Raw genomic sequence first — 22,165 nt, 5'->3', positions numbered from 1 at the left:
AAAGACTTACTCTGGCCAAGGCTAGAAGATGCTGGTGGTTTGGGAGGGGCTCTTTGCCCCGCTTCGGACCTCCTACTGTCTTTCTGGCTCTCACATTCTCTCATTCTTGCCCCTTCTCTGTTGGTACCTTTTGTGTGGATTCCTCTGGAAATATTTCCAAAAAATAAAAAAGATTTTAAAAAGCAACATGAGGTTGGTTTCATCCTGCCAACTCTAATTGGGCTTGAGAAGTCAAAGGATCAGACTCTGGAGAGGGCTGGTTCTGGTTTTAGCACTAGGGGAAGGGAACTGGGTGGTGGGGTTGTTAATGCCATGGCCATGTGCTGGGAGGAGAGGGTTGGTCCAGGAGGGCAGCTTTGCCTTGGGCTTTAAGGGATGTGCCCAGGGGTCCTGCCCGGGAGCTCAGCAGACTGAGGAGGCAGGGGGTCAGATATATGGCATTAGGCTGAGTGTTGTTGCTGGCAACGGCCAACTCATGCCAAGAGAGAAGGCACAGAGAAAGGACAACCCCTTGGATGTTGTATTATTGGGAAAGTTACTTACCCTTCAAGTGTGAGAAGTAGCCTTGTTTAGTTGTAACTCTGCTCACATCTGTGGGGGCTGTGCCTGAAAACACAGGCATGTCAGCCCTTAGCTAAAACTTTTGGACTGTGGCTGCCACTCAAGGCGAAAGAAGCTTCCCTGCTGTCCTGAGATGGGGTTCTTCAGACTAGCTTCCTTTGGTCCTCCTTTTCCATCTCTCCTTTCTCCTCTTCTCCCTGGATTAGTTTCTGTTACTGTAAACAAATTGCCACAAACTTAGCAGCTTGACACAATAAATATCTATGATCTCGCAGTGTCTGTGTACTGGGGGTGCAGGCATGACTTAGCGGGGCGCCTGTGCAAGGTTGTAGTCCAGGTGTCGGCCAGGGTTGCGTTCTCATCTGGAGGCTTGAACAGGGAGGGGTCCAGGTCACTCAGAGAGTTGGTGGAATTTATCTCCTTGCAGGTATAGGAGGTGAGTCTGACTTCTTGCTGGTTGTTCACTAGAGGCCCCTCTCAGGTCCTAGAAGCCCCTCTCAGCTTCTGGCCATATGGGTCTTCCAACATGGCCACTTTGGTCAACGTCTTCAGTATCAGCAAGAGAAAAAAGGTTTTTGTTGGGAGAAAGAACCTTATATAATGTACCATCCTATCACCTTTGCCATATCCTGTTGGTTAAAAATAAACCCTTGAGCCGTAACCGGTTTGGCTCAGTGGATAGAGCGTCGGCCTGCAAACTGAAGGGTCCTGGGTTCGATTCCGGTCAGGGGCATGTGCCTTGGTTGCGGGCATGTCCCCAGTGGGGGGTGCGCAGGAGGTGGCTGATTGATGTTTCTCTCTCATCGATGTTTCTAGCTCTCTATCCCTCTCCCTTCCTCTCTGAAAAATCAATAAAATATATTTAAAAAATAATAAAAAAATAAATAAACCCTTGGTCCCACCACACTCAACAGGAGAATATTGTATAAGGGTTTAAACTTAGGTGAGAGGATTCTTGGATCTGCCACACTCCTTTCTTCTTTTCATCCTCTTCCTCCTCCTCTTTATCATCACTCCTACCAAGCTCTTTTGAATGTTTCTCTCATTTAATTTCCTCTACATCTCTATGAAGTAGGCAGTATTCTCCCCATTTTACAAATGCAGAAACTGAGGTCCATGAACCAGTAGCCCAATATCACATCACTAGTGGGCAAGGGAAATCTAAGCTGGATGAGTCTGCTTCAGAAACCTCTGTTCTGTGCTTGGCGGCATTATACCCCCCTGTTAATTCAGAGACACTGAACCCAGTACAAGGTTCTTCCTCTCTTCCCTTCAGTTCAGTAGGCAGTCATGGAGCACTGACTGTGGCCAGCATTCTGCTCCTTCCTGGGACTGGAGGCATGTGTGCAAGGCTTGTAACCTTGCAAGGAGTAGTATCTCCTTGGAAAGGCCTGCCTGTAAGAGATGACTTGCACCTGAACTGGGTTTGGTTCCCCATCTCAGCAGGGTCACATCATGTAATGGACCAACTCTGACTGAGTCTTGGGCCATGCAGAGTGTTTCTACCAGGAGTCCTCTCTGCTTTCAGCCCAGACAGAAAGACAGAAAGTGGGAGAGGACCGTGCCCAGAGGCCTTGCCCTCATCCTGGCTTCATCCCTCCCCACTGTGGGACCTCCGAAGAGTCGCTTAACTTCTGCTATCTCTGTTTCCCCTTCTTCACAATGGGCACAGCCATGCCTGCTTTGTCTGCTTTTGTGGCAGTTTTATGAAATGCAAGGTAGGTATCAAATATGAAATATGTTTAAAAACTGTGAAGTGTTCCTGGATAGCACCTGGTAGGTGCTGCCTAGAAAGGTTTGTGGAGAAGGATGATGAGGCTTTGGTAGCAGTGTCAGTGTGTCATGATAGATTAGTGATGTCTGTCGGGGGCCCAGAAGTGGTGAATGGTAGTATGTATGTTGTGAATTCAGTAAACATAGTGCTATAGAAATGTAGGCCAACATGGTTCTTCCTGTTACTCAGGAGGTTGTTTCCCTGAATCTACTCAGACGACATCAGCGTTGCTAGACTGTTACTCCTCTGGGCCTGGAGCTACTGGAGTAGGCGTCAGAGGCTCAAGTGAGTGCCCGTGACCAGGCTGCCCCTCAGGCCAGCAGCCCTGCAGGAGAGGCTGGAGGGACCTCTATCATTCCACCGGCTGCTGTCCTGGCCCTGGGTCTGCGTCATCTTCTTTTCTGGGTTCACAGAATTTAGCAAGGATTAAGGATGAGAATTTTATGCACTGCGGCCCCTGCTTCTGCAAGTCTGGGTCGAATTTTTCCCAACAGGTGGCCGGGAGGTTTCCCCTTCTCAGCATTCGGTATTCTTCTGAACATTCTTCTAAACTGTATGTCATACCCTCTTCCTTTCTAGGACTCTGCTGCAACTCTTAGCTCCAAGTTTAGGAAGGGACCTTTAAAAGCCCCAACCTGATGCATGTATGCAGTTAATAGACTCTGTTAAATAATATGATGGGCAGCTTACTACCTGCTCAGGAAACTAGATCTAACATGGAGAATTGGAATCCTTCAAAAGCTCTTTGATTAGGTGGAAATCTACCCCCTTGGTGGTATCTCTATACAAGTACTAGTTCTTTCCTCCAGGGCGACAAAAAAAACAATCTAATCAGGGACAATGAGAGCATCAAAATAGTTGAGGATGGTCATGGATTATAACTATGGAACAAAATGGAACTCTGTAAGTCTATATGACAGACAGATAGATACATCAATGGAGCAGAGAGGGCCCCACTGTCCAGGAGAATGCTGACCGATAAATGTGGAGGGAAGCACAACCTTTCGGTAAAGATTAGTTAAGGTGAGAAATACCAATGGTTACAGAAATCGAGAGAAGGAAGTTTGATGAGGAGCAGACTATTTGCATGGTCTCAGTGTCTCTCACTAATTGCTTATTAGTTCCCAGGGAAATATAGTAACCACACAGGGGAGAATCCAGACATCATGGCCAGGGGGTCAAGATGACATTACTGGTAAGGGACAGATGGATGTCAATGTGCTCCTTGTGTCATAACCGAGAGAACATAGCACTGATGCTGAATCCAGTCAGGGGTGGAAAACCTGAAACTAATCCTGAGGAATCTCAGGCAAACCCAAATTGTGGAACATTCTATTAAAAACAAAGCTGGCCTGTATTGTTCCAGAACGTCAGTGCTGTGAAAGACAAAGGAAGCTGAGAGATCGTTCAAGACTAATGAGACATGACAGCTGAATGTACTTTGTGGTCCTGGCCTGGAATAAAATGCTATAAAGGACATTTTTTTTTTTAATGTCAATTGGCAGAATTGGAACATTGGAATTATATCAATGCTAAATTTTCTGAATTTTCTAACTCCGCTGTTAGATAATATTCTTGTCCTTTGAAAATACATGCTAAGTATAAGGGGCAAAGGACATGATATATGTAGCCTACAGAAAAATAATTCAGCAAAAGAGTGTGCCCTATACAGAAAAAGGGATTTGGGAGGCGGGGGTGGGGGAGAGAAAATGAGAAGGGATGAAGGAGTTCTCTGTACTATTCCTGTCACTTTTCTGCAAGTTTGAAGTTATTTCAAAATAAAAAGTTAAAAAGAAAGTATCTCAATAAAGGCCCATCAATACTTGCAGGAAGGGAGATTGTCCCTTTAAGGGACAGCCTCTCGCTAGACCCTGGAGGAGTATTGTGCATAATGATTAAGGACTTGTGGTGCTATGAAGCCTGACCCATGATTTTGAGTGTGTGTGTGGGGAGAGGGGGGCGGGGAACCAGGGAATTTACCTATAAAGAATTTCCTATAAGCTAAACATGGAGTCAGTTAGGGTGGAGTTACTAGGTGAAGCAGTCAGGAAGGGCATTCCTGGCGGAGGAAACTATGTGTAAAACAGCTGGAGCATAGAGTCAGAGGGTCAACAAGGCAAAGTCAGGCAGGGCTACCCAGTACCAGGCAGTGAGTTCTGAGCTTTAGCTTCAGTACAAGAGCCAATGGTTGAAAGAGCTGATTTTCAGGTTGGGGAATGACTTGAAGGAAAAGCTAAATGCTTTTCACGGACACTGCTCCTATCTAAGTCTTCATCTATTCCACCTGGAGGTGGGCTTCCTAGTTAGGGGGGTTATTTGGGTCTCCATTTTTTCATCATTGCCATCCGCCCGTGGGGCAGAAATGGACCTTTGCTGCCTCTTTGCGTCCTTCCTTTAGTGACCGAGGGCTGGGTCTCTCTGAGTTCAACCTCTTATTAGTGTGATTACCCTCTTGAGTCATGAGCTGCCCAAAGCCAGCAGTTGCCATCGCGGTGCCATCTCCATGAGTTAGTAGAAAGGTTTACGAGGCCAGGATAACTAGCACGAATCAAGAGGGAGAGACAGCTCCCCTTTCCTGCTTACATTTCTGTCACTCAGGGAGGATACCAGAAGGGGCTGGATTCAGGAAAGGGGCGGAGGCAGGAGAACAACAAGAAAGAGGTGAGAGAGAAGGAGGGAAACAGGATGAACCGAGAGGATTGGAGAGAAGGAGGAAGCCAAGACCTAGAGGAGCAGCTTTCCTGTTAGAGGTGAAGAGAGCTGATAGCTTATTTTCTATCACCATCTGGGCTGCCTCTGAGCACACCTAGGAAATTGGAACACGCAGGAGTGCACCTTCTTTCTCTTGATAACCTACTAGCATTGAGTGATCTTGGGTAAGTCACCTGCCTTCCTGGGCAGCCAGTTTCTCTCTTTTCCCACATACATAGGACCATGAATGGATGCATGGGCTGGTGAATTGCTCTGAACTTCTCAGAGGAGATCTTTGGAAAAGTAATGAGTTTGATGCCACTTTTCTTATTTAAAAAGTGCACTAATGCTTTCCAGTTACTAAAGTGTTGCCTTGTGTGCTGATAAGTTACTACATTAATGGGCTAAGAATGTATTGAGCATGCTGGGATGAATAAATTACCATTGAATGCTGGTTGTAACCACAGTTGAGGACTTTGGGGACCAATGCCTTTGCATCTGGTTATCTGCTTTGGGGCTATAGCCAAAGACCCCCTACAAGATTTAATAAATTTGGCTCTGAAGACCAAGTTCTTCTTCCTTTTTACTAGCAGAATCAGAACTGCTATTATCACTCTAAGTATTTATGACAACCTTGGACACACTTGAGAATTTAAAGGAGAAGTCTTTAAATTACATGAAATTGGAAGCCAGGATGTCCAAGACTCGCTTTGCATTTTTATTCAGTGTTTATTTTGAGTTTGGGCTTAGTCGTTTGATCTCTTCCCATGCACCCTTTAACGTGGTCAGGAATAGGCTTCATCCCACTGTTTTATTTTAATGTTGTAAATGGCAGAATTAGGCTCATAAGACGTGATCATTTGAATTCAAGGAGTACTTGACTATGGTTTAGGGGACAGACCATGAAAAGGAATCAGAGAAGTAATTAGATCAAGCTTTTGGTTTCATTTATCCAGAAGATACATAAAGAATCTTTAAAATGATTTCTTAGATGTCAGTTATCCATCCTTCGCTTTAATGGACACTAATGACCTAATGCTGATCTGGGCAGAATCCAGTGACTTTGGCCATCATGAGTATCCAGTTGGAAGATATCTTGAGTGTCATTGATGCCCCAAAGCCACAATTTATTCTCGAGTGTGGTATATCAAAATCTACAGTCACAGTGCAGGGCTGCCATTGTTTCTCATGGATGCAGGAGTGACATTCGTCAAGGATCATTTTTTTTTTTAATTTTCAATATGCACATCTATATTTACAAGTGAGAGGACAAAACAGGCAGTATCACTTTTGATTGTTTGAAATGGTCAGAGTATTCATTCCTTAGTGCCACTCAACAAATATTTACTGAGTGGTCACTGTGTGTCTCACGGCCCAGAGCTCTGGGGTTACAGTAGGAAACAAAGGAGATGGAAGTCCTTGTTCTTGTGGAGTTTACATAGGAATGTTATATTCTGGCTGTGTTTCCTGGTGAACTTAAGAACCAATATCCATTCATTTAAATCCCGTTCATTGTGCATCTTTTACATGCTTTTTATTTTTAACTGATTTTGGACAGAGGAAGAAAGAGAGGGAGGGAGGGAATGAGGGAGAGAGAGAGAGAGAGAGAGAGAGAGAGAGAGAGAGAGAGAGAGAATGCACATGCTCCCACCAGGGATCGAACCCACAACCTTTTAGTGGACAGGATGATGCTTCAATCAATTGAACCACACTGACCAGGGCTTATGTGCTTTTAAATGCTCTGTGACACCTCTTTTGGGAGTAGGAGAAGCAATGGTGGAAGAGACTTTCTAAAATGCCTAATCCAGTGTTCTCTTGAGAAAACTCATTGGGTCCTTGAAGATCTCCCCAGGTGGGTCATAAGCCCACCTTTATAGAACACACTGTGTGCTAGGCACTGTGCTAAGCATTTTACTGGCATTATGTAATCTATTTCTCATAGCTCCTCCTGTGACATAGGTAGCATGAGCTCTATCTCATAGGTGTGGAAACTTTAGCCCAGAGAGGTAGAGTGACATGGCCAAGGTCACACAGCTGAGGATCTGTAGAGGTGGAATTCAGACTGGAGTATCTTCCCCAAGAGCCAGTGTCCTGACCTCCACATGTACTGTTGTTTTGGGGCAGCTACAATCACAAACTCCACCCTCAGAGATATCCTGGGCTCATTCTGCAGGGCGTCCTCCACACTTCACCATGGGAGACTGGCCCATTCTTCCCTGTTATTGGTATTTGATTTCCAGTTAATTCAGTGCACCCACTTGCTTTCACTTCTCTTACTAGGTAAAAGCTACTATGACTTCAAGAGTATCCCAGATCTAGTTTGGACTTACCATGGCACCTTGGATGAGCTGTTTTTAAGTCTCACTCTCTCATTTTCCCTGTTTGCCACCAGTTGGGAATAGGATTATTAGTAATCCTGTTAGTATAAAGCAATGTTCGTATTTCTGCCTAAAGATGGGGTGACATGATATCATCTATAGCTATTGTGCCCTGGAGCTGAGTCGTAGCTAGACTGATCCACTTTGAACCAGCCCGTCTTTTGTGGGGAAGTTGCTCTTGCCTGTCTGAAAGCCTAAAGCACGGTCCCAGTCTTAATTTCCACGACGCCCCGTTGCTCCAAAACTGTCGTCAATGCAGTTGTCTCTGCTTTAGATGATGACCTTGGCCCAGCTGTCCCTGGAGGACGGCGGCTCGATGAGTAAGTCCTAAAGCTTGCTAGATGCCTCTCAGTATTTCACATGCCTGTGCTGATTGGACAAACCCAGTGTAGGCCTTAGGACTTGGTTGGCCTCAAGGGTCCTGAACATCACGATTTCAAGTGTCTGTGGTGGTGATTTATTTTTCTGACTTGTGTTTCCTTTTTCAGCAAATGAGAAGATTGAAGACATCAATGGCTGTCCGAAGAACAGATCGCAAATGGTAAGTGGTACAGGGGTAGAGAGTGCTGGTGTCGTGTTAGCCCTGCCTCTGAATGATATTGACCATCTTGAAAACATTCACGCCATAAGCTTTACTCTGGGGGATTATATTAATAAACTAACAGCCATTTCCAAGTAGCCACGGTCTGCTCTTCTGACATTTGTTGGCATTTACTGCAAAATGGCTGTGATTTTTATGTAGATGGTGAGACAGCAGCAACGAAATATGGTGCTTGCTCTTAGGAACAAATTGTGCAGAACTGGTGCAAACATATGCTTGTTTAGAACTTGGACTGTTCTGACTTGTTCTGCTTCCTTAAAGACCCACAGCAATTTCTATTTGTGTATGAAGCTGAGGCCTGGATGAGGTGGTGGTAGCTCCCTACTCAGAAATGAAGGCATGTGGTCTGATTCTCTTTAAAGGTTAGAACAATGTGAAATCAGAACTGTGACGGGAAATGAATTATATGCAGATCATTCTCAACGTAACCTCGACAAGTGATATTCCCTCTGCTGTGATGTGCTTGCTTAAGCGCTGATATTAAAGCTTTTATTAAAAGAATCTTTTAAAATCTATTTTTTGCTTGTTGCATGTTCTGCATGTAACCATTGAATTAAAATCCATGATCACTGTTGAGTTGAGAAAGCATTAAATTGTGATGCTCTGAGTGCTTAGCTTTTCCCTCAGACATGGATATTTACGCAAAGGATGTATATTATCAGAGTCTGTTAATAATGTTAATGCCTGTTTAATATGAAGGTAGCAACTTAAGGACAACTCCTCCCCCCACCCTCCCACCCCCCCTACATTAATTTGCTTCTAGAAATCTAAAAAAAAAAAACAAAAAAAAAAAGGATAATTTTTTTTCTAACCTCACCTCACTCCAGTTGAGTAGGCACAGTTTGATAGTCTCATTCCAGAATGCACTAAAATGACTTGGGTGCACTATCTAATTTTCTGAATTGTTGTCCCAATAAGTTGGACAGATAGCCTGTTCAGTCAACTTTTCATAATAGAGAGGGTGAGTGTGTGTGTGTGTGTGTGTGTGTGTGTGTGTGGTGAGGGGAAGTCGCTTTTCAGTGTACATTCTGAAACATGTTTCTTTGTTTTATTGTCCCGTTGGAGATTGTTTCTTTTCTTTTGATCCAGAGAGCAACCAGTCCTTACATCGGAAAGTGTGGCTGCTTTGACTTTTGGAAAAGCGTGGCTGCTATTTTTGCTAGAGCTACTGCAGCTGTCTAGTGTATTAATAATTGAGAAAATTTGGAGGATAGAAGACTTAATTTTAGTGCAGGCATTTTACGCATGCAGTTATATCTTCACATGGAAGAGATGCAGTATTTCCCCCTGGGATAGATGTCAATGCCTGCATCCCAGCTCAGGCTAATGCGTAGGTAGAACTGACATTTGAAGGTGGTGAACCTTTTATTCTATTGGGAACATTTGTATTTTCCGCACCTTCTACTGGAGGTGTTGTCTGTTGTTAAAGTCCACTTTCAAACTTAGAAAATAAGATTCTCACCTCAGGTTCTTTTGTGAAAATTCAGTTGTATATGTTAATATCTTATTTTTAAACTATCCTAGTACCAGTGCAATTTTGTGGTTTCTCCATAACTCTTTCAGCTGTGGAAGTACTGTTTTGTTTTATGGACCTTTTTTTAGAATGCAAGGATATAAAAATTATATAATTGCCTGTGGTGATGAGTTCCAGCTTAGGGGCAGGGAGGCAGACGTGATCTGATGGCAAATGTAGCAGAGAACACAGTTCAGCTACAGGATGCGAGTCCAGGAAGATGTAAGAACCCCCACCACAGTCATTCCACTCTGTAGGAAATGAGAAGGATGATGATAAGGACAACAGGGCCATTGTCCTTTCCCCTATATTACAAAACAGTGACAAATTCATAAGGCAGAACTGGCCTGGGGCACACGGGAAGTTCTTATAGACAAGCCTGGTGTTGTTCTGGCTAATAGGACACGTGTGTGTATGTGTGTGTGTGTGTGTGTGTGTGTGAGAGAGAGAGAGAGAGAGAGAGAGAGAGAGAGAGAGCATATAGAGTGGAGCATTTCTATTCTTGGGAAGCACAATTTGAGAATATAGCATAGAGGATGGGCCACCGTTTCTAGATTCCTAGGTTAACTTAGGCCTTGTTTAGGGTGGCTAATGATAGAGACGTGTTGTTTGCTGAATGTTGCTTGGTTGGAGGAGTCCAGAGGAAAAGGTATGTGGAGAGCATCATGCCGATAAAAGGAAGATGACGCACAATGAGTTAAGAAGGTGGGGAGTGTACCTGTTGGGAGGGTAACTGTCAGTCACTTGAAAATAACCAGCATGGAATTAATGTGCTCACTCTCTAAGAAAACAGAGCATCTTCAGTGCCCTTTAATAATGGAGCCAAAGAAAAGCAATTTCATCCCAGAGCAGGAAAAATGGGTGTTATTCCAGTTACAAAAGGGGAAGTTCACTTCATCAGCTTACCGGTGGGGAGGAATGGGGGCTTTGATTTTGTGGTGGGAGGCACAAGCCTTCACCTCTGGCTCCAACCCTCTCACTTACCCTCCTCCTCCTGACGCACCAGAGCCCAGGCTCTGTTCCCTGGTCTGACTCCTGCACTCCAGGCTCTGCTTCGAGTCCTGCTCTGTATCCAGACCATGGGGACGTAAAAGCAGAAAGTTGTGGCATGTGGACTAGATTCCAGGGGTCTCAGTGCACAACCCTGGGCATGACATTGCATGCTTTTAGCCAGTCAATTGACCAACATTCACAGAGTGCCAACGAATGCCAGGCACTGGGCTAGGCCAAGGGAATACCCTTGGAAACAACATGTGATTCCTGCCCTCAGGAAACTCAGTGATGAGTAGGCAGGAGACCAGAGGACAACGAGAACAACGGGACAGTGCAGCTGTTCCCACAGGCTCCTGTGCGGGGCACTGGGGCCCATTCCACTGCAGGCTCTGGGGAGGTTTTAGCATAACTTCTAAGGGGCGAGTCTCAAAGGCAAGAGGGTTTGCCACAGCGGGGTGATGGGTGGACAAGCATTCCCATTTCTGGAGAATCAATTTCCCTGAGGGTGTCACAGACCCTGCTGAAGAAGGTTTTGCAATATCTTTTTAACGATCCTCCCCGAGTGTTGTGAGCTGTGTCTGGTGACATTCTCCCTGCCTCCCAGCAACATCAACCCTTTGTCATGTTGCATCCAAGGTGAGGGCTGAGGCATGGACGAGCCCAGAGTACAACAGACCCCACAGGCATGGTGGTCTTTTCAGACCCAGCACAAGCCTGTGTTCATCCCTGCTCCCCAAATTGCCACAGCTCACAGAGCAACCCCCACTGGACCCGGGAGCAAAGTTTCCAAAAGGAAAATAACCATCATCGACTCCTGTGGGTAGGAGTGAACCAGGGGATCTGGAAAAGGAAACCCCTACCTGGTGGGAAATGGTGGTTAATATTTTTAACATCAGCTCGAATGTGCCTCCACACAGTGCATTCAGGTTTACCCACTGGATCCTCCCAACTCTGCTGTGGCCGGCATGGCACTCCCCACTTTGGGGTGAGAAGATCGGAATGCCAGGTAGCGGAGCGCTGCCCCCTCCGCTACCCTGTGCAGAGGCAGAGCTGGGATCATTGGCATCTGTAACTCTCGAGCGCCCACCTCCCAGCCAGGACTGTGACCCTGACCGAAGGGCAGAGGCGTGCAGTGACTTCCCTTTCCCCAGCAAGCTTGGTCTCAGCTTATGTTTGAGTCCTTTGCCCTGTTTCAATCTGACCTAGATTCTTTGGGTGCCAAGTTCTTGGAGATGGAACTGCAGAAACAACACTCCCCTCTCCTGCCCCTTCCCTGCTCCAAATCAGTCCTTTTGGCCTTTAATAAGTTTGTGTGTGCGTCAGAGCTGGTTAACTGTTTTGTCTGTTTAGCGTTGCCGTGGCAACCTAGGGGCATCCTTTTGGCTTTCCAGTGGTGTGTTCAGCAGAGTTATGTGTTCGTTTGGAAGGAGAAACATTGCTTGACTCTCGGCCAGCCAGTGCTGGGGCGGCCTGCCTTGCTCCTGGAACCCGTGGAGCTCCGGGACATGGGCTCACTTTGGATCAGGGATGGCCACTGCAGGGGGTGGTTTTCTTTTTAAGTCACTATTATTCTGAGTGGCTTGGCTTTCTGCTGTTGATTGGGAGAGGTGCAACGTTAGCAAGGCCTGCTGGCCCTTTCTGTGGAAAGCCCCAGGCCTGTTTTCCCCTCTGGCTGGCTGACCTCAGGCCTGGGGTCATCTGGGGCCTCCTGCCCACCTGCTTCCTCCTGGGCTCTCAGGGAGTCCTCCTGCCGCCTTCCCTCAGTGCATCCAGATTGGGGGCCAGCCTGGGCTTGAGAGCCAGGCAGGCCAAGTGGGAGTCCCTTCTCTGCTAGTCTGTGCCTTGAGCTAATTATTTAACCTTTTGAAGCCTCTATTTCCTGCCCTATATGTGGGATTGATAATAATATGTAGCTCATAAAGGTTTTGTGAGGACTAATGAGGCAATGAAAATGATAATAATGGTTAGTAATGATTACAACGCTACAATATAACTAAAGCCTGTAGAGTGTTGGTTCTGTGGCAGGTGCCATTCTAAGTGCTTTACATATACCCTCTTGGTTCATCCTCCCAACAGCCCTTTGAGGTAAGTGTCCTTATTATCCCCATTTTCCTAGCATAGGGTCAGCACTCAGCCCATGGTAGTTTCCATGGTAACGATGGTCTTAGTAGTCATTCGTTTGTTTGGGGACATGGAACCTCTTGAAAATTTGAGAAGAGTCACCAGCCCTCTCCTCCCCATGTGGCACATACCCCAGAATTTTGCACACAGCCTGGGCAGATCACGGATTCCAGAGGCCAGCCCATGTGTCCCCCGGGGCTCCATAGACCCCTAAGTTCAGGGCTCCCTCTGCTGAAGGCATGGCTCTGCTCACCACCCTGTCTTTTCAGGGGCTCCTGTGGAAAATGCCAGCACCCAAGTTCTCAAGACAATAGGAGTTTGCACTTCAACACAGAGAAGGACATGTCTGTGGTTTGCAAACTTCTATTCCATGAGCAGAGTCTCTTCCTGTCACCCGCCACCCGCCCCCCCCCCCCCCAACAAATAAAAGCATGTGTGGAGCCCATATGTGAACGTGAGAAAAGAGGAATTGCTACTATGAACAGGAGTAAGTGGCTCAGGGCAGAGCCATCTTAGCCTCTCCCTTTGTCCTGCCCACCCCTCCTCACTGTCACAGGTGCCCCTGAAGTCCCCTATCAGAAGGCCGGCACCTGGGAAGACACAGTGCGATGAAGCTGGGAAGGAGCATGGGCGCTCCAGCCCTCAGGTCCCAGCGCTGCTCCTGGATCCAGCCGTTTCTCCGGTCCAGAGTCTCCTCTGTGAAAAGACAGACTAGGTCCGTGGTCGGCAAACTGTGGCTCATGAGCCACATGCGGCTCTTTGGCCACTTGAGTGTGGCTCTTCCTAAGCCTTAGGAGTACCCTAAATAAGTTAATAACAATGTACCTACCCATATAGTTTAAGTTTAAAAAATTTGGCTCTCAAAAGAAATTTCAGTCGTTGTTCTGTTGATATTTGGCTCTGTTGACTAATGAGTTTGCCGACCACTGGTCTAGGTCTTCCTTTCACCTCTGACCTCTGGGTGCTGCAGGGCATGATGGCTAGAGCATGGGCTCTGACGACTGACTGCCTATGGTCTGGAGCAACTCCTTAGGCTCTCAGGGTACCAGTTTCTATAATGGGAATAGTAATAGTACCTGCCTCACAGGGCTGTTGTGAGGTCTCAGTGAGAAAACTTATATTTCTGAGCACTCACAATGCACGGAACATGTTAAGAGCTTTACCTAATTATTAGTTATTCCCCAAAGCAGTCCTCTGAAGTAGATGCAATTATTGTCTATATTTTGCACGTGGAGATGGAGGCTTTAAAAGGTTACTTTTTGCCCCAGATTACTCACCTAGGAAGCAGAGTTGGAGCTGGAACCCAAGTCTGTCTAGCTTAAGAGTATGTGGTGTTCACTGAGTGACAGAGAGAGGGTGAAATAAGAATAATCTTCGCCTCACAAATCCCTGTTCTCTTTACTTTTCATTTGTGGATGCAGCAGAATCAGCTGGGTTTAGCCAGGAGTTGGCAAGAAGGGGGGAAATTGATTATTTATGGAAGGGACCCAAGTTGGCCTGTTGATAGGAACTCAAGAAAAAGGGCAGGTGGCCCTTAGTGAAAGGCAGCTTATTGAGATGGCCGTGAAGAGCCCAGCGCTAGGACACCAGGGGACACAAAAGACAAGTGGCACCTAAGTATCTCCACGGAGCCTCCTGGGCCAAGGGAAGGCCGTCTGCAACACGATCAGGTTTCTGGGCCCCGTGACCTTGAGCCCTCCCAACAGCTGCCAGAAAGCCAGCCACATGCCTGGGCAGTGCATGAGATCCTTGGGCAGCTGAGGTGCTTCTGCCCTGGGCCCCTAGGCCTATTTTTACATGACCCTAAGGGTGCACATATGTTACAGCTCCAGGAAGGCATGAGGTAAAGCCCACAGGCCACTTTGAATTTAAAGCAAAGTGGAAAGTGTCCAGGGCCGAGATCAGCAGGAAGCACCCACTATTTCCTACTCAAGGTGATATATCCACCATCACTGCCTTTCAAAGATGGTGACAGCCTCCACATCTGTCTCTCTGCCTCCCTGGTCACACCTCTATTTAACCCCATCACTGATTCCCCATTTCCTTCTCCAAATACTTGACCACACAAGAGAGGGAAGGGCCTTCATGATCCAGTTACTATAATCTCTTGCCACTTGGCCATTCGGATTCTATACCGCAGACATACTAGAACTTGGGTGCCCCAAGAAGGCTGTGTGCGTTCATGCCTTTGTACTTTGTGGCATGCTGTCCAGTCTGCCAGGAAGACCTTACAATTGTCCCACCTAGATATCGTAACCTTTAATATTCAGGTCAATTGTTACTTGAAGTACTTGAGATACTTAGGTGCCGCTTGTCTTTCGTGTCCCCTGGTGTCCTGTGCCTGCATTTCTCATAACACATTCTCTTGTGGTTGTCTGTGTACTTACATTCTTGAAGGAGACACCATGTCTTTCACCTGGATGTCCTGAGTAAGCACCCATGGCTTGCATGACTGGCGTATGGTAGGTATTTAACAAATGTTGGATGGGTAGATGGGTGGCTAGAAAGACCACGGAGGGAGCTGCCTGGACTTGGCCATGTGGCTAGAGGACTGAAACATACCATTGTTCTCACATCATTATCTATAGCTGAGCAGTGATTTGAGCAGTGGGTATTAGCTTGGTAGTTCTGTATGGCCTTTAAGCAGTGGGTATTGAGCACTGTTCTGAAAGTATCTTCCGTTCTTTTAATTCCTTTCTTCCTTGGTTTATCCAGAGGACCCAAATAGGACATTTCAGTTAATTTTCAGTTTATTGACTTTTTTCTGTTGCTTGAGGTAAGTATTTTTAGACATTTTTATAGTTTCCAGAAATTAATATTAATAATAAAAATGGCAAAGCACTCTTCTAAGTGTTTTATGTGTTTTAACTCATTTTATTCTCATAACAACCCTGTGGAATGAGAAATATATTCTGTTCATTCCATTAAAGGGTCTGGAGAACTTAGACCCTGATGTCTCTGCTGTGCTCTGTGCTCTGTACTCTGCCAGGGGCTGTGAGTCATGCTAAACAACATCGTATCTTTTCCCCTTCTGCTGGAGAGCCTAGGGTTATTGTCATTGGCCCCAGTTCTGTCCATGTTTTTATATAATAACTAGAGGCCTGATGCACAAATTTCTTGCAAGAGTAGGCCTTCCTTCCCTTGGCTGCCGGCACTGCCTTCCCTCTGGTACCTGGGACCCGGGCTTCCCACTCAGCCCCAGCTTTGTCCAGAAGGTCATCTGGAAGGTCGCCTGGAAGGATGTCCAGTCTAATTAGCATATTATGCTTTTATTATTATAGATAATGATAATAATAATGGCAAACAGTTATCATATACACTTATAGCTGGGCACTGTTTCTGTTTTAGACATTTGACCTGCATTAACTGATTTTATCTTCATAAAACCATTATTCTATTTCACAAATGAGGAAATTGAGGCAGAAAAAGGTTGAGTAACTTGTCTGAGGTCACACAGCTACTAAGTGACAAGCAAGGTTTGAACCCTGGAAGCCTGGCTCTAGGGTCCATTCCCTTAACGGTTAGGCTATTCCACATGTAAGGAAATCAGCTGAAGAAGGAAAAAATGCTGACTGTGATGTGGAGGTACAAAAATTACATTTGTTATACTAGCCCCTCATATAGGTGTGGGCTGAGCCTTGAGATAATTCATTACATCATGGGAAGCAGATTTGGGGTGAAGAATAAGCATAGGCTCTGGAATCAGGCAGATCTGGACCTCACATACTGGGCATGTGTGCTGGCAAGTGACTGAATCGAGGAGTCCTTTTCCTCAGCTGTAAGAGGGGGATAATAATGGCAGATGCCTCCTGGGGTTGTTGGAGGGATGAATGAGAGATGGCACAAAAGGCACCTGGCATAAACCTTGCTCATGATGAGTGTCCTCTCCATGGTTGTTCCCTTCCCTGCTTACAAGTCACATATACTCTATTGACTTGTGCATTAGAAGGTTTTTTTTCATGCCCAGAAAGTATGCATTCAGTGGGATAGGCTAAACAATGTGCTGCAATCCCACTCCCGGAATGTTCACCTCCTATTCCCTACAGGAACCTGTGTATGTTACTGTATATGATAACAGAGACTTTTTAGTTATAATTAAGGATTTTGAGATGGGATGACCATCCTGGATTCTCTGGGTGGGCTCAATGTGATCACAAAGATATTGTAAGAGGGAGATAGGAGAGTGAGAGAGAAGATGTGATTATGGAGAGAGAGAGAGAGAGAGAGAGAGAGAGAGAGAGAGAGAATGAATGCATGCTATTTGGCTGGCTGGCTTTAAAGATAGAGAAAGGGACCACAAGCCAAGGATGCAGGATGCAGGTGGCCTCTAGAAAGATCCCTCTGGAGCCTTCAGAATGGATGCAGCCTGCCAACTCCTTGATGTCAGCCCAGTGAACTGATTTTGGACCTCTGATCTCCAGAACTGTAAGATAATAAATGTATGTTGTTTTAAGCCACGAAGTGCATTTTGTTACAGCAGTAGTAGGAAACTCATACGCTCTAGGATTCAAGCAAAGTAACTTTTACTATATTAGATGGTAAGCTATCTGGGTTTATAGCAGAGGTTCATCTTGCTACTGTGAGGCCTTTGGGTTTCTAAGCTGACTGCAGGTTGTCTCCATTGTTAGAACTCTTCAGAGAAGAGCCATTGTAGAGAAGCAGGAAGGACAGAGGCCCAGCTTTGCCTGTAGTGTGAGTGGCACTGAGCGGTCATGTGAGTGGCACTGAGCTGTCATGTGAGTGGCACTGAGCTGTCATGTGAGTGGCAAGTGCCGTTTCATCTGGTAATTAGAAGTAAATAACAGGTATTCCTGACCTCTTTGATGCAAATGTAAACTCACATGTGGGTACTATGTTTCCTGAGAATGTGTTTGTCTTGTAATTAATATGATATATGAATAAATTTTGTGAAAGATTTATCATCTATACTGTTTAATAGTATCAAATTTTTGAAATACATATAAGTGGTTTTTTCATCTCTTAGTTCAATAAAAATTTCCATCTTCCCAGCACCTGGTGCTAAATACAGGGGAAGTGCTAAGCTAATGCTTCTTTGATGAATGAGCTAAACAGTTAAGGGTCCAGCTACCCAAGAGCTTCTTAGAGAGTGCGGGTGATGTTACGTATCAAATTTTAATGTCAAATACACTATTTACTTTTTAAATACTTTAGAGAAACTTGAGTCATCCTAAGCCAAGAAATTCTCTCAAACTATCTCTTCTCTCACAATTTTATATTTTAACTTAGTCACCAAGGTGTCTGGAAAAGATACCAAAATGACATTATTTTCATTAACAAGTGTTTGGTTTGGCAAAGCCTCCAGCTATGCTTCTTCAGCTTTAGTGTGGAGAGCTCGCTAAGAGGTTGCTGCGTCCCTGCTGATTCGGTAACTCTGGGGAAGAGCCGGAGAATTTGCAGTTTTTAAAAATTTCTTTATTGGTTAAGGTATTACAAATGTGTTTTTTAACAGGCTCTTGAGTGAGGCTGATGCTGTTGGTCTGGTGACCACATTTTGCCAACGTTGTCTTAGAGCCAAGTACAAAAAGCCTCTTCTGAGACATGCCTGCAAAAACATGCATTTAAACTTATGTTAGTTTGCAAAGTTGTTTAAAATGTTTTTAATTTAACAAGGTTGCTAGAGGGATTGTTTAAATTTAACTAAATATTTTGAATGAGCCCATCAGTTGCTTTTTGGAAAGGTTAGGATGCTTTGGACATCCTCTGGCCTGGAACTGTAGGAAGATCTAAGTTGATCGGTCTGAACTGTGCACGTGCTTTTGTCTGAGAGTTTGCATGGGCCCCTCGACCCTTTCCAGCTCCCTTAACCTCTGTGACCCTGGGTCCTCCATTGAAAAACTGCAGTGACAATCCTTTAGCTCAGCACATTGTATGTACTTAACTGTCTGCATCCCACTAGACATGAACTTCTTTGAGGGTGGGATCGCATCTGTCCATCTGCCCACACCACCTGGCACCTGGTAGATGCTCCCAGATATTCCCATCACACTTACCTTGGGACTGAGGTGTTGTGAGTGGCAACATGGTGTCAATAAGGTTAAAGAGCTTAGCAAATGTGAGGATGGGCAGGGGGAGAATAGCTACAAATCTTGAGCTGAAAGAGAAAATTGGATGGTGATTTAGAACCCTGTAGATTATGGTTTAATATCTAAGCCATCTGGGCCTCATGCTGGGATCCACCTCCCTGCATATGTCTTGATGGAATTCTGAGGGTTCAGCCTAGCATCAAAGGGGTGTCTTCTGTATGTGTGTTTATTTTAATTTATTTTTCATGAAACAGAATTAGCAATGAATTCCTGTTTGCACTTTGTTAAGGTATGGTTAGCCTATGGCGTCTGCATGTTGGAAGCTGATCAGTAGGTGAATGTGTGAGCCAAGGTTTCCACTTAAGCAAAAAGTTAGAGAGTGGTGGCCAACAAGCTTAGTTCGGGTCCCTTAGTTTAAAAAAACAACAACAACAAAACAGATGCCAATAGTTAGATGAAGATCCATATACCTCATAAAAATGGTTCTTCTAGCTTTTTAAAGAAAAGATCTGATAACTTGGCAACCCTGGGTTGTCACTCCCCAGGCAAAAGTTGGTGAAAAATAGGTAGCAGCTGCCCCTTGAGGTAGGTATGGGGTGTCTTTGTCATGCTCCCCACCATTCCCTATTGCCTTATACCCAGACCATTTCAGTCATTTGTTACTTCCCTGCCCTCTGCACACATTTGAGGTTTTTCAGCCCCAAGCTATTCTGTTTTTATAAGTGTCATGAATTTCCTCAGAAATCATAAGCACTGTCATGTTGGCTTGAAAGATACCTGTTTTGGGAACATTTTGAGTTTGAAATAATGCCTGTGTTTATATTGCCTTAAATATCTCCTCCTGCACCGGACGATTTAAAACACTGTAAAGAACATAAATATCTTCCACAAAACATGTCCAAAAGGATGTTCGAGGAGCGACTTCTTCCTCTGTGAAGTGTCCTTTGTCCTTTTGATGTAAAGACTGGATTTGGTTTGGATGTATTGGTTACTTGCCTTGTCACACTGCTGAAGGACAAGGGCAAGGACAGTGACCAAACAGTGGTTATTTTTCTCCAGCATTAGTGAAGCTCTTGCTTTTTGGTTGTTCAATCTCCATGTTTATAACTTTAAAACGTTTTCCATTAAGTGTTCAAAGTCCAATTCTGCCACTTTACAACTGCGATTTCAGGAAGACACTCTGTGCCTCCATTTCCCCATCTCTAGTGGTGAAAATGAACTGAAATAATAATGTATGGAAAATAATCTAGCCCAGTGCTTTGTGGTTTTTTAAGAGTGCAAATACTAGTGTCTTTAGAGGCCTTTAGAGGCCTTCAAGAAGGAAATCAGTATACCCATTTTACTGAAAGGAAAACTGAGACTCCAGGGAATAAAGTACCTTGCCCAAAGATAGCCAGGAATCTCTTCTCCTCCACTCACAATGCAAATGATAGCACTTTGACATGAGTTGGTTTTTCCTATGGAGTAGATTTGATGGGTGACAGGGATTCCCACATTGGCGTGAGCATGGTAGCAGTCATGTAGGGTTGGATGGGGTGGCCAAACCAGAACCAAATCTCATCGTTCTCCCACTTTCCCCTGTAGGAACAGGAAGGCCTGTGGAGAAAGGCATGCAACCTGGGTTTCCTTCAATATTGTAAGGATAACCTGCTACCTTTCATGGAGGTTTTAAGCTGAGTCAACTTGGAATTAAACCTTACCTGGTCCCCTAACTGAAGCTAAAGCAAAAGGCTTGTAGTTAGCCTGCCAAAGAGGGTTTCTTTAAAAAAAAATTTTTTTTGTAATCCTCCCTCGAAGATATGTTTTTATGGATTTTTTAAGAGAAAAAGAGAGAAAGAGAAACGTATTGTATTGTGAGAGAGAAACATCAACTGGTTGTCTCCTGCATGTCCCCTCCTGACTGGGATTGTCTCCTGCATGCACCCTGACCAGGGATCAAACTCACAACCTTTTGGTGTACAGGACAATGCTCCAACCAGTGGAGCCACTCGGCCAGGGCAATGGGGTGTTTCTTCTAACTTGATCCTTTCTTCTGTATGTCATCATCAGGCTTGCGAGACTCCTTTGAGAGAGCCTTGCAGAGATTTTCTTCTGAGTTTCAGAATTTACTGATGCTTTGTCTATAAATGACTCCATTTTTATAATCACCCAGCAGTTTACTTGTAGCCTTTAAGAAGAGGGTGTCTTCCTAACACATCGATATATAGGTAGAACCGTATGAAATAGCCAACGTTTAGCCATGCTTTACACATAACAATTGCCATTTTATCTGATTCAACTGAATATTTGACAAAGATGGAAAGAGTAACAGAGCTTAGCATTATGTGACAAGTGAGAAATTGTCACCATTTCCTCACAGGTGCATCAGATACCTTGTATCTTGGGAAGCTCAGTATATCCTGTAATAGAAACCTTCCTTGTCTAGCTTCTTCTCTTCCGGTGGATTTTGCCATGCCTCTGACATTCCAGCTATGGCAGTAAACAGAGATGAGAATGATTTTAATATTAATCACATTCTTAATTCTCTTTAATCTTGTATAATTCTGGATTAGTTAGAATGTAGCTCTTTGCCTTCATCAGAGATTTTAGAATATGAAACTATTTGCCAAATCTAGTTTCTTGGTGTAAAGTATTTTGTTTACTACTTGCAAAAATCTCCCAAATTATATATTAATGGTCAACAGTGGTCTAGAATTGGGGTTCAGCTCTTTAGCCATACCCACAAACAGCTTTTGAGATACAAAAACAAAAAAAGAACAACACACAAAACAGATACAGATAATGTGTGTGAAAAGTCCTAGAGGTGCCTGGCATATAATAATCACCTACTCATTGCTAGGACATCAGGAATTGGAGAGAGAAGGGAAGGGCAATATGGATTACATCTTCTGTGGAAATGAACACTATGGCGTGACAAACACAGGCAGAGGATGATGGAGCTGTCATCTTCTTCATTGGAGCTGTCGCCTTCATTCCGGCTGTCACCACATTGGGGGGGGGGGGCAAAGTCTTGCAGGATTCTGAATTGAGTATTGAACATTCAAACTTACCTGCTTGGCTTTGCTTTCCTGATAATCCATGCTTCTGGGACGTGCCTTGCACTTCCGTACCTGCTATCCCTGGAACTGCAGAGTAGAAAACCATGAGCAACTCAGAAGACCCATGAGCTACGGACAGCAAACTGGCTGAGTCACAAAACTGAATTGCACAGCTTGTGTGTGGGAACTAGTCACCAAGCTGGTGAGCACGTCTAGCTCTTGGCCTTCATCTACAAATTACCCCATTCCCCTGTTCCTTTCTGAGTATTTGTTTTGTGGGTGAAATGATATGTTCTAGTGATATTTCCAAAACTGAGGATTCACTGCACTGTGGGGAATATCCAGGATCTGCTGTTTCGTTTTACTTTGCATTTATATTCTGCTGCCTCTTTGTGATGGCTTATGGGTTTCAGCATGTACACATGGCAATGACTCAAAAAGAGCCTGGGCC

The 22,165-nt window shown here is 44.9% G+C and overlaps 1 protein-coding gene across 1 annotated transcript in view; it reads left to right on the top strand.

Moving 5' to 3' along the window:
• Positions 1 to 22,165, top strand: part of NAV2 (neuron navigator 2) — a 357,889-nt gene that overhangs the window by 116,576 nt on the left and 219,148 nt on the right. Inside the window, exon 3 of the mRNA XM_081100068.1 lies at positions 7,893 to 7,945. Within this exon, the coding sequence (XP_080956194.1) occupies positions 7,893 to 7,945 (53 nt within the window). The remainder of the gene's footprint in view (positions 1 to 7,892; positions 7,946 to 22,165) is intronic.

Source organism: Myotis nattereri, assembly GCF_964212035.1.
Source record: "Myotis nattereri genome assembly, chromosome: 9".
Classification (NCBI taxonomy): Eukaryota; Metazoa; Chordata; class Mammalia; order Chiroptera; family Vespertilionidae; genus Myotis; species Myotis nattereri.
The sequence above is the reverse complement of the archived record's forward strand: the minus strand, read 5'-3'. Positions and strand labels throughout refer to the sequence as shown.